Here is a 13,011-nt window from a genome sequence, read left to right on the forward strand (position 1 = left end):
AGGAGAAAGGACCCTGGGCAGAGAGATGGTAATAGAGATGTAGATGTAATTGTGGAAAAGGATCTTGAAGTCATTGCCCATGGGAAAATGTTTATGAAATTGCTTGCTCAGAAAAAGAGTCGATGCTGAGGGACAGGGACAAGCAGGGATAGACAGACAGAGGGCTGAGAACCACCCAGGGCTGTTCTGTAATAGAAGGTACTGGAGTTTTAGATCACAGAAAGGAGCCTTAAAAAGTAATGAGCTCCCCATCCAGGGAGGTATACAAGCAGACTCTGGATGAACGCTTGACAAGGAAGCTGTACAAGAAGCACAAGCTTCAGGCGGCTTGAGGCAGATCATTTCCAAGTTCCTTGCAGCCTTGATCTCTGTTCTCCTACAGAACCCCAGAGAGACGGTATGTTAGTTTTCTGTAGCTGCTGTAACAAAATCACTATAAACAGAATGACTTAAAACAACAGAAACTGACTATCTCACAATTCTGGAGGGCAGAAGTTGGGTCTCTCTAAACTAAAATCAGGGTTTTGGCAGGCTTTGTTCCTTTCTGGAGGCTCTAGGGAACGATCTTTTTTTTTCTTTCCCCCTTTCAGCTTCTCATGGCTTCCTGCATTCCTTGGCTTGTGGCCTCTTCCTCTGTCTTTGAAGAAGCCTGCAGCATAGCATCTTCCAAATTCCCTTTCTCTTTCACTGTCTCACACTCCCCTATCCCTCACACCCATGCCTGTCCCACATCCCCACAACACTCCTCACAGATTGAGCCATCACCAGGGAGTGGTTCCTGGGACCCCAGGATTTTCACCCCCCTTCCCTTGTTCAGTGAGTGAGTTGGTCTTCCCTCTCCTTGCTGAGGACAGCATTCCCGTCATCCACTCTTATCCTAATGTCCATCTCAGGCCTGTGCACACTAGATTCTCAATAAATAAAGAAGAGTCCAGAGAATGAATGAAGAATCCCTTTAAAGAAAACGCCTGGAAGATACCATTCTAGCTGAGAAGCATTCACCCCCTCATTAGCTGTGGTTGTTCAGCTCTCCCGGCATGATGAAGTCCCTGTGATGGGACCTCTGTTCCTCACACTGCATCAAGGGGGTTGGGAGAAACCTTTGGAAGAAGACAAAGGCTTTAGTCTGTGGGGAAATTCCAGCCTGGATTTTTAACATTCACATTCCAGATGGAATAACCTGATGCTGAAGGGGCCGGAGAAGGGGGCTGGCTATAGGAGGCAGGGCAGTGTCACAGGAGACCTTTGTGAGCAGACACTCGCGGGGGAACCCAGGGACCGCTGGCATCCAGGGCAGGGTCTAGCCTCTCTGCTGGGGGAGCTGAGTCAGGCTGTGCTCTATGCGTTTCTTAATGAACTTGTGCCTCGCTTTGAGTAACAAAATTAACAGCCACCAGGTTAATTCAGCAAAGCTTTCCCGAGCATCCGCTCTGCCTAGCTGGGTGCTGGGTGCTGACAAGCCAAGATGCAGAAGGCGCACATGGTGCGTGGGAAGACAGACAGGATCCGCTTAGCAGGATGTCTGGTGCTTAAGGTGCAGAGGGTGCTTCTGATTTGCCCAAGGAGCCCCATCAACAACAACACACGTGTCCAGGGTGGAACCAGGCCGGGTCTCCCTGCGACACATTTATCTCACCATCAAGTGCGCAGAAACGCCTGTTTTCCAGCACAGCGACGTCTCCTTGATCGGACAGTCCAAGGACTTGTTTTGCTGCGTGGGTTTGTTTTTCTTCCCTGTCCTGAGTTTAAAGCTCCTTCGATGAGCACGTCCAGAAGCCCTGGGGCATTTCAAAGCAGACTGGAATTCCCGGCTGGGGCCGATTTGTCTGCCAGGGAGGCCCACACCCCAGGCCCCACCATGGAGGGAGTGAGGAGACCCCTTCATTCAGAAGGAAAATACATCTGTGTTTGCCGCTTGCACCTCCAGAACACACGCAGTTCTGCCCAGTCTGAGAGGGCACCCAAGAGGCAGTCCCCAGTCCCTCTCACTTAAAGTAAACAGAGAACAGGCTCTAAACCAAACAGGAAGGGAAAGCTGTGATCCCTGCCCGGGGCTTGAACACAGAAAAGTAGCAAAATAGAACGTCAGGGTGGGAAAGGACCTCCAACTGCCCCAGGGGGTGCTGCTCTGTTTATGGACAGAGGATGGGCACCAGGGTCAGGAAGTGATTTTTCAGGGCAAACAGAGACAAGGACGGGCTGGAGCTGGACTTTCATCCCTGCTGTTGATCCTTGATGCCGCCCCACATCCAGGACACCATCCTCCTTTCCCTTAACCCTCTGGTCCTTCCCATGGGTTGTTTTCTTCCGGGAATGTGTGCCCGACTGACCCCTCTTTTGCCCACCCTGCAGTGAGACAGGCTTTGGAGACAGGCAAACACAGGTCTACAGCTTTGTCTCTCCTTATTGACCTTGTGACCTCAGATAGTTTCATTGCCCCTGAGACCCTCAGTTTTTCCATCTGGGAAATGGGAATAACCCCACCCACTTTACTGACTTTCTGTAGGGTTCGTGACATTTGCGACAACACCTGTGTAGTGGTATAAATTAGGCTGATGCCTCATGCTGGTGCATATTCGATGCTCGGTGTTAAAGAAGAACCTTCTTCTCCTTTGACAGCTCCTTCTCCCAGCTTGTTCCTTGGTCTTGGGCAGCCCAAGAGCTCAGTCCCTGATGGCAAGAATCCTGCTCCTCCCCAGTTCCACACTGTGGGGTGGGAGAATGGGAAACAGGTAAAGCACAGAGCCTCATGGGATCCATTTGCCTCTAGCTTTACAACCTTGAGCATATTGCTGGAACTCTGTGAGCCTCGATTTTCCCACCTGGAAAATGGGACTGTTTTCTGTCCCTGCCTCCCAGGGACGCTTGTAGGAAATGAGACAGTGACATTAGCTTCGGCTGTGATAATAGCTCAGCATCTTTTATTCCTCACCACGCTCTCATCATCCCTAGTTAAGAAGCGAGAAGAGTTAAGAAACTTGCCCAAGATCATCAAAGAAGCTGGTGACCACTCGATCCACTGAGCACCTAAGCGCAGCGCTTACTCCTTTAACTGGTACCCACGCTCCTCTGTTTACAGGAGAGCAGCCTGCAGAGCATCATTGCTAAAAGAGACATATTTAGGGGACTTCCCTACTGGTCCAGTGGCTAAGACTCTGTGCTCCCAACGCAGAGGGCCCAGGTTCGATCCCTGGTCAGGGAACTAGATCTAGCACGCCACAACTAAGACCTGGTGCAGGCAAGTGAACAAAAAAGAGAGAGAGAGATTTGGAGAACCCACCCTTTCCGAGGGTCTGCTCTGTACCAGGGCTTGTGCCAGGAGCCTGACGTGGACCAGCCTGGGGGATGTTCCCACACCCCTACCTCAGGTACTAGCATGAGCCCATCTTCCAGATGCAGAGATGCAGCTGCTCAGAGGGCAGCTGGCCAGTCAGTGGCAGGTGGATAGTGATACCCAGCTGCCTGACCCCAAGTTCTGGATCACTGATGCTCGATCCATCACTTCTGGTCCCTTACCCCCATTCCATCCAGTTCTGCTCCAAGAGATCAGTCAGTTTAAAAAATAAAACAGTCCCCATTCTAACTGAAAGGGTTGACTGCCCCAGCGTTGAACCACCCACTCATCCATCCTGTCTCTCTCTCGTCCTCCCTTCATCTACCAGTCCTGCCACTTCAGGAAGAGCGCCTGCCAAGAGAGAAAATTCTATTGCACGTTGTGTGAGAGAAAGACCCCACTTCCCTTCCAAGTGTCCGGCACCCCAGCCCAAACAGCCTCTTCTCTCAACAGGGGTGGTGGGGGCTTCAGGTCTGAAAGGCTCCAGTGTCCCCAAGCCAGGTGGGCGTGGCCTTGGCCTTGGCTGGGCCCCACAGGAAATGGAGGAGTCGCGGAGGACCACCCCCAGACCTCTGCTTAAAGGGGCGGCTGGCCTGGGCTGCAGTCAGGCCGCCTTTGCACCATGACACCCCAGCTGTTCCCCCTGCTGCTGCTGCTGCTCCTGGCTGGGCTCCCCGCCACACGGCCAGCTCCCCCGACCTGCTACTCTCGGATGCTGGCCCTGAGCCGGGAGATCACCTCTGACTTCCAGAGCCTGCAGGCCACCGAGCCCTCGGTGAGTGCCCTCAGCCCCCACCTGAATGAGGACAGGAGGTCCATGCAGACCCAGTTTCAAAAATTTGCTTTTGGACTAGGGGTGGAGGGGGACCAGGGGCGGGGGGGAAATGCTCTTTTCCTTTTCCAGTCAATGTTAATTTCCAGTGTATTTGTGCTTTATTCCCATCCTATTAAATGTCCATCATTTGTGCTTCCTCTTTACTACAAAGAAAATGCAACCCAAGACATCAAAACTTTTGTTTATAACTAGCTGACTCAACGGACCTGAGTGTGAACAAACTTAGGGAGATAGTGAAGGACAGGGAAGCCTGGCGTGCTGCAATTCATGGGGTCCCAAAGAGTCGGGCGCGACAGCGACTGAAGAGCAACAAGCTAGCAAATATCAGAGCATCTGTTTTAAAATCTAAAGAGAGACAGACATAGAGAGAGAGGAGAGAAGTTCCCATAGAGTGTAGAACCCCAACTTAAGGAGGACCAAGGAGTTCAGCTTGTTTATTCTCCCCACTACCCAGTAGGAGATAATGCGGTGACTCCTGAACCAGCCCCACCTCTTACCTGCTATGGGACCTGAGCAAATTATCCAGCCGAATCAGAGAATCTCAGCATCCTGAGCTGTGAGACTCACTTTGGGCAGCTGGAGGGTTGCAAACTGGAATGCAGACACAGTCTGCCCAGTGTAAACAACCCTGGACTTCAGCCACTGTTCTCACTGCTCTGTTAAGCGGAAGACGCAGGGGCTTGGAACCCAGAGTCCCTAAGGGGCCACCCAGAGCTAAAATCTGGCCTCCTGACCACTCTTCCAGTGTAGATACAAACTGAATTAAACTTCAAAGCTCTGGCAAAATTTAAAAGTGTCCCTTCACCACTTGTGAACCCTTCACCACTTGTGAACCCTTCACATAAGATGCACTGTTCTCAGCTGCGGGGCTTATGATACCTTAACACCTCCTTCGTGTTTTCTTTTTGAAAGTTAAATAATGTGTATTTTTTCTTAAGTTATGAAGCTCATACACCTCAAAAACAGTTGGAAAAGGCACAAGACAAAGAAGAAAATAAATATTACTGCAATCCTACCACCTAGAGGTGACCTGCTGCCATCACATTCAGAGGACAGGATTTCAGTTCTTGATCTGTGTGCATAGGTATCCAATCCAAGAGTGTGTGTGTGTGTGTGTGTGTGTGTGTGTGTGTATAGACAAATCGAAACAAACAGCACAGCGGTTCTGCAATTTACTTTCTAACAATGCCATCAATATTCCTTTGAAACAGCATTTGGTTGTATTGAAGCACCCTAATTTATCCACAGATTCCTTGCTATTAGATATGTCAAGCACTGGTGCACAGAGCGTGCATGTATGCTAAGTCTCTTCAGTCGTGTCCGACTCTTTGCGACCCCATGGACTATAGCCTGCCAGGCTCCTCTGTCCATGGGATTCTCCAGGCAAGAATACTGGAGTGGGTTGCCGTGCCCTCCTCCAGGGGATCTTCCCGACCCCGGGATCGAAGCCTCGTCTCTTACATCTTCTGCATTGGCAGGCAGATTCTTTACCACAAGCGCCACTTGGGAAGCCCAAATACGTAGAGCAATCATCTTTAAAAAAAAAACAAAAACATGATTTTAAAACTTAAAATGCATAGATTCAGAGCTGGAAGGAAGTGGAGAGATTATGTGTTGTAACTCTCTAGCCTCACAACTGGGAAACTGAGTCACAAAAAAGAAGGAGATCTATCCCCAGCAACAGGGAATTACTGGTTGGAAAGGACCAGAATCTGGGTTTTCGGGCTTCAGGGCAGCACAGAAGCAAAAGTAAAACAGAGTGATATAAAAGTATAACTATATATACAGCTTTCTATTTGTATAGCATATGTTACATGTACTACTATATCTAGATTACAGTTATGCGTGTGTGCATGTTCGGTCACTAAGCCATGTCTAATTCTTTTGCCACCCCATGGACTGTAGCTTGCCAGGCTCCTTTGTCCATGAGATTCTCCAGGCAAGAATACTGGAGTGGGTGGCCATTTCCTTCTCCAGGGGATCTTCCCAACCCAGGGATCAAGCCTGCGTCTCCTGCCTCTCCTGCATTGGCAAGGTGGTTCTTTAGCACTGAGCCACCTGGGAAGGCCCCAGACTATATATATAGAACTGTATATATATATATATAGTTATAACTGTATATATACACTTACATATTTATATACATCTCCTTCTCTCTACATGTATATATGAAACAGTTCCCTAACTCATAGTATATGACATAAAGTTTGCATTCTAAAAGTCAAATTCTATAAGAGCAGTTGACCCTGGGGGAATGTGGCAGACGGTACAAGAGTATATGTGCATGTCGGCATCAAGGAAGTCCCTGGGGATCTGGGACTGGGCCGGCTGCCTGGGGGCTGACAGAGACTTCTGTGACAGGGGTGTGTCCCTGTGGGCATCCCAGAAAGCCACTTCTCTTTCCACAGGATGTGTGTGTGAGATACCTGCCCAGGCTGTATCTGGATATACATGTAAGAGCGGTCTGCCTGCCGCAGGGGGTTGGGGGGCAGGGTGGGGGGTCGGGAGACATCCAGTGAAGAAGGACCAGCCGCCCCCAGCTCCTAGCCCTCTGACTACTGACTTCTCCAACAAGACCCCTCCCTGTTATCCACTCGCAGAATTACTGCGTGTTGGCCAAGCTGCGGGACTTTGTGGCATCACCCCAGTGCTGGAAGGTGGCCCAGGTGGACGCTTTGAAGGACAAAGTGAGGAAACTGTACACCATCATGAACTCCTTCTGCAGGAGAGTGAGTGATGCGTTGAACGTTCTTTTCCTACTTGTTATGGGTCAAGAAATTAAGAGAAGGGTTAGAGGAACAGGGGAATCAGAAGGAGGAAGAGAAAAGCTTATGGGGTGCTTCCAGTTCACAAAGCCCTTCCTCAACCCTGTTGCTCTTGCCAAGTGCTGGGGACTCTGGACAAGGCTCCCCACCTCCACCAGCCCCACCTGCAGCAAGCAGGAGCATTTGAAAATCGTATAGAACAGATTCTGCCGGCAGTCAAATGGGGTGGGATGAGAACTGCAGAATTCTGAGAACTCCCGCGCCCTGGAGACCGGGTTAGAGGAGACTTTCTTGGGGAGAGGCTTTGGGTGTGCTCTGTGATGGGAAGAGTCCGCATCAGAGGGGAAGGAGACAGGAAGAGCAGAGAATCAGCACTGGTTAGATGTAGAAAGTTGGGTCATGTGGTCTTAGGGGCACAGGCTTTAGCATCAGGCAGACCTGAGCCCCTGTCTTCATAATAATTGAAGGATATTATGTTGGTAGGATAATAATACCTACACCCTGACCATGTGTGTGCTGGGCACTGCAGTAACTCCTTGGTAATAAGATCTCTAGCAAGGCGATTAAATATATAAACAAGGTAACTACACATAGAATGCCGAGCACCAGGCCTGACCCAGGAAACTTTAGTACTCAGCTATTAAGATTTCTAGCTTTAAGTTTTATTAAGATTTGTTTAGGCTTGATCCCTGGTCAGGGAACTAGATCCCACACACCACAAAGAAGACTTGGCATGGCCAAAAGAATAAAAATAAATACATATTTTTAAAAGATGTATTTGTTACTTTGCATAGGGGATGAGACATGCATTTCCTACTCCACCACGTCCCTCTTCATTCCTCTCTCTGCTTGGTGGTGCTGGGGGGAGAGGAGGAAAACATAATGGTAATACAATCTGAGAATGCTGCTATTGACTCTGAAATGTTTGAGGGTGAGACCTGCTGTTACTCCTGGTATCTCCAATGCCTGGCCCCAGAGTTGTTGCTCTTTACCCATCTATGCATCCATCTGGTCAACCAACACACACACGTGAATTCAATAACAAAGGAATATGAGATTCAATGAGTGAAGTTTTCACACAAAGGGGAACAACTGAACAGCCTTTGAGGATAACCAGGAGCCCTATTGCTGTGCATGAGTTCTGTGGCCACCTTTAGTGATGTTCCTGTTTATTGCACATCTTTTTCAGGATTTGGTGTTCCTGTCGGATGACTGCAATGCGTTAGAATACCCAATCCTAGTGACCACAGTCCTCCCGGATCATCAGAGCTAAGGCAGCTCAGACCAGAGACAGAACCTGGGGGAATGAAGTTATGTCAGCCGCCCAGACACAACAGGCTAAAGCCGTGGCCCCCATAGCTCTCCTTGAAACTGTCACGAGTTTCTCTTCACCTTCTGAAAAACCACAGCTTGTGCTCCCTAACCCTTGGAGTCAATTCTGAACATAATTAGAAGCTTTGCTTCTCATTCCCTCTGTTTTTGTCTTGCCAGGATAGTTAGATATACAAGCATGTTGATTTGGTCACTGAGAAGAAAAGGGCAAATCAGCTTCTCTCATATGAACAGTCAGCTTGAAAACAAGCAAAATAGTATGTTTGTAGTACTACTTTAATGGCGTGGTGGTACCATTTTTCTCTCTTGATAGAAACCAACTTACATTTAACCATGCTTCTATTTTATACCTTCTCCAACTACAAATGTTCCTTACAGTTAGCTTTCATTTTTTAGAAGAAATTTCACTGCCTGTAAGATGTATTTGTAAGGTTTGTAATGACATAGTGCTGACGGGAACCACTCTTTCATTGAAAGGTGATGAAAATCAAATAAAGACTATCATTACAGTGAGAAACACGTGTCCTGCTGTATTCCATCCAAGGTGGGTGTCAGGGTGTTTATTTCCTGCCCTTTCTGCAAGTCGCTGCTTTTAGCAAGATACGTCTTTCTCCCTCTTTCCATCGAGCATAGGTATTTCTTGGTTTGTTTAAAGCCACTTGTGTAAATCTGTTTTCAAAGCATCAGAAGATGTTCCAGTTTATGTTTGGGGAAGACTGTATCCTGCATTGTATCCATGGCATTGCGGTACCTGACATTTCACAAACATCGGTTCAGCGAGGGCTCATCACAAACCTAGACATGGGCATCATAGGAGGCTGAGGCTCGAGTCGGTTAGGTAACTTGCCCAAGGTCAGCAGCTGGTAAGTGGGGAGCCTGGATTGAACTCAGGGGCTCCAAAGCCCACACTCTCCCCAGTGACCCAGGCTGGTTTTCTGCAGGTGAAGGATGCTTGCTTAATAAATTCATGAAATCAACAGTATCATTGCTGTTAAGTAACTGGATTGCTGAAAAGGTTTCCAAATATTGATTTTTTAAAGCTCACATGCCACACCGGGGGTCTTTTTGTTTTCTCTCCTTTCTTTTGTACTTGTGGACCATACTTTCCTTTCCTGGTCTTTCGTGTCTTTGACTTAGGTGATCTATGAGAATGGTTTAGCAGGCTATGCTTTTCCATTTAGAAGCACAAGTGCAGAGCATAACTGTTCTAGTGTCCCAAGGCTGCTGTAACAGGGTACCATAGACTGGGGCTTAAATAGGAGAAATGTATTGTCTCATAGTCCTGGAGGCTAGAGGTTCCTAAATCTAGTGTTGGCAGGGTCCTCTCTCTGAAGGCTTTAGGATAGAGGGTCCTTCCTTGTCTCTTCCTGTCTTCTGGTGGTTTCTGGCAACCCTTGGCATTTCTTGGCCTGTAGACACATCAGTTCAATCTCTGTCCCCGTCAACACATGCTATGTATCCTGCGTCTGTGTCTCTGTGTCCAAAATCCCCGCTTCCTAAAGTAAATTTTCTCTGTTTGCAGATGACATGATCATAAATACAGAAAATGCTAAACACCTCATCAAAGAAAACCTGTTAGAATTAATAAGTGAATTCAGTGAAGTTACAGGAGAGAAAATCAATATATGAAAATCAATTGCATTTATACACACTAACAACAAACTTTCAGAAAGGGAAATTTTTAAAAATCCCATTTACAATAGTATCAAAAAATATAAAATGCATATGAATTAATTTAACCAAGAAGGTAAAAGACCTGCACACTGAAAACAATAAGAATTGATGAAGGAAATGGAGGAAGACATTAATAAATGAAAAGTTATCCCATTTTCATGGATTGGAAGAATTAATACCATTAAAATAAAAATCTTGTCCATACACCCAAAGTGATCTGCAGATTCAAGACAATCCCTATCAAAATTCCACTGGCATTTTTCACAGAAACAGAAAAGGCAACGTTATAATAAAAGTCATATGGAACTACAAGCCATATGTAGTTTGGCTTGTTTTCTCAAGCCAAAACAATCTTGAGAAAGAACAAAGCTCAAAGCATCACCCAACCTAATTTCAAATTATACTAAAAGCTATAGTCAAAACAGTATGGTACAGGCGCATGGGTCAGAACACATAGAACCATGGAAGAGAATCGAAAGCCCAGATATACACCCGTGCATAACTTTGACAGGGCCACCAAGAGCACATTGTGGGGAAAAGACAGTCTCTTCAAAATAAATGGTGCTGGGAAAATTGGTCACAAGGAAAGGATGAGACTAGTCCCCTATCTTACACTACACATGAAAATGGATCAAAAACTGAAGTGTAAGACCTGAAATCATACAACTACTGGAAGAAAACACGAGGGAAAAGCTCCCTAACCTTGGTCTCAGCAATGATTTTTTGGTTATCGCACTTAAAGCACAGGTATGGGTTTCCCTGGTGGCTCAGATGGTAACAAATCTGTCTGCAATGCAGCAGACTTGAGTTCGATCCCTGAGTCAGGAAGATCCCCTGGAGGAGGGCATGGCAACCCACTCCAGTATTCTTGTCTGGAGAATGCTATGGACAGAGGAGTCTGGAAGGCTACAGTCCATAGGGTCACTCAGTGTTGAACACAACTAAAGCAATCTAGCATGCGTGCAACAAGAGCAAAGTAAACAAGTGATGCCATATCAAACTTAGAAGCCTCTGCACAACAAAGGAAGCCAGCAACAAAATGAAAGGGAAACTTACGAATGAGAGAAAATCCTTGCAAGCCACATATTTGATAAGGAGTTAATACCCAGAGTATATAAGAAAATTTTCAACTCATAGCAAAAAAATTCCAAGTAATGGCTCAGCTGGTAAAGAATCCTCCTGCAATGAGGGAGACCTGGGTTCGATCCTTTGGTTGAGAAGATCCCCTGGAGAAGGGAAAGGCTCCCCACTCCAGTATTCTGGCCTGGAGAATTCCATGGACTATAGTCCATGGGGTCGCAGAGTTGGACACAACTGAGCAACCTTCACTTTCACTTTCAATCTGATTTTTAAAGGGGCAAAAGATCATCTGAATGATGATCATGTCTCATCATGAATCATGAGAGAAATGGAAATCAAAACCATTTGGTGGTTTTTGATAAAGCACCACCTCACATCTGTTAGGGTGGGTTTTATAAAAATGACGACAGATAACAAGCTTTGCAAGGATGCAGAGAAAAGAGAATCCTTGAACACAGTTGGCAGGAGTGTAGATTGGTACAGTCATTATGGAAAACAGTATGGAGGGTCTTCAAAAAATTAAAAATAGAACTACTGTGTGATCCAGCTATCCTACTTCTGAGGATATCTCTGAAAGAAAGAAAATTAGGAACCCAAAGAGATATCTGCACACCCACCTTCGCTGAAATATTACTCACAAAAGCCAAGATATGGTAACAATCTAAATGCTCATTGATGGATGAACAGATAAAGAATTTTATGGCCATATATAATGGATTATTATTCATCCACGAGAAAGAAGGAAATCCTGCCATTTGCAATAATATGCATGAACTGAGAGGACATTATGCTAAGTGAAATTAGCCAGTCAGAGACAAATATTGTAGAATCTTATATACGGAAACTGAAAAAAACAAAACAAAAAAACTTGAACTCATAAAAACAGTGGAATGGTCCTTACCAGGCCCTGGGGAGTGGGGAAGATGGTGCTACACTGGTCAAAGAACAGAAAACTTCAGTTATAAGAGAATAATCTCTGAGAATGTCATGTACAGCATGGAGACTGTAGTTAATAATTGTGCTGTGGACTTGAAATTTGGTAGCAGATTTGGTCATTCTAAGCGTTCCTCACCATACACAAGTGAAATAAGTAACTATGGGAAATGATAGATGTGATCATTAACTAGGCTGTAGGAATTCTTTCACAAAGTATAACTTCCATCAGATCATCACCCTGTAGATTTTAAATATAGACAGTTTTATCTGAAAATCATACCTCTATAAAGCCGAAAAAAAAAAGCAAAAGAAACAAAAATGTCCTCTTCTTACAAGGATGCCAATTATTAGTTTAGGATAAACTGTGCTATTTCCAAATAAGGTCTCATTCATAGATCTGAGGGGTTAGGATGTCAGGGTGTCTTCTGGGGAGACAAAATTCAACCCACAATAGTCAGTCTTTCAACTGATAATGTTGTCACAAAGGACAATTATGCAGCAAACTAACCCTTTGTTACCACCATCTACCACTTCCTGCCAGAGGCTAAACATGGGTGCCAGGCACACAGCACACACTAGCCCACTGAACCTTCACAATGATGCTGCTGCAGGTTGGGTGTTCTCAAACCCAATTTACAATGTAAGAAATACCCTTGGGTCAAAGGTTAAGTGATTTTCCCAGACAGCTGATAAAGAGTGGCAAAGAGATTCCAGATAAATAGGCACTGGAAGTGTTCATTTCACAGTTCTGCTACTGAGTGAAAGTCACTCAGTTGTGTCTAACTCATTGCGACCCCATGGAGTTCTCCAGGCCAGAATACTGGAGTGGGTTGCCATTCACTTCTCCAAGGGATCTTCCCAAGCCAGGGATAGAACCTAGGTTTCCCACACTGCAGGCAGATTCTTTTCCAGCTGAGCCACTAGGGAAGCCCACAGCTCTGCTAAGTCTTAGCTAATTCTAGGTAGCACAGTAAACCAGTGAAGACAAAGACTAATTTACACATTCCAGGCATTTATTTGTTTGTTCATTTCTTCCATACTGACTGAGTGCTTAC

The 13,011-nt window shown here is 46.2% G+C and overlaps 1 protein-coding gene and 1 non-coding gene across 2 annotated transcripts; both read left to right on the forward strand.

Annotated features, from left to right (window-relative positions):
• Positions 1–3,129: 3,129 nt before the first annotated feature.
• On the forward strand, positions 3,130–3,202 carry TRNAG-CCC (transfer RNA glycine (anticodon CCC)). Its single transcript has one exon. It is a non-coding gene; the product is annotated as a tRNA-Gly (tRNA).
• Positions 3,203–3,956: 754 nt separating this feature from the next.
• Positions 3,957–8,551, forward strand: CYTL1 (cytokine like 1). The gene is made up of 4 exons (XM_055587424.1): positions 3,957–4,109; positions 6,578–6,622; positions 6,770–6,898; positions 8,124–8,551. Exons 1-4 carry the CDS (start codon positions 3,957–3,959, stop codon positions 8,205–8,207), a joined length of 411 nt encoding a protein of 136 aa, XP_055443399.1. The 3' UTR covers positions 8,208–8,551.
• Positions 8,552–13,011: the final 4,460 nt, after the last annotated feature.

This window comes from Bubalus kerabau, chromosome 7 (assembly GCF_029407905.1).
Source record: "Bubalus kerabau isolate K-KA32 ecotype Philippines breed swamp buffalo chromosome 7, PCC_UOA_SB_1v2, whole genome shotgun sequence".
Classification (NCBI taxonomy): domain Eukaryota; kingdom Metazoa; phylum Chordata; class Mammalia; order Artiodactyla; family Bovidae; genus Bubalus; species Bubalus kerabau.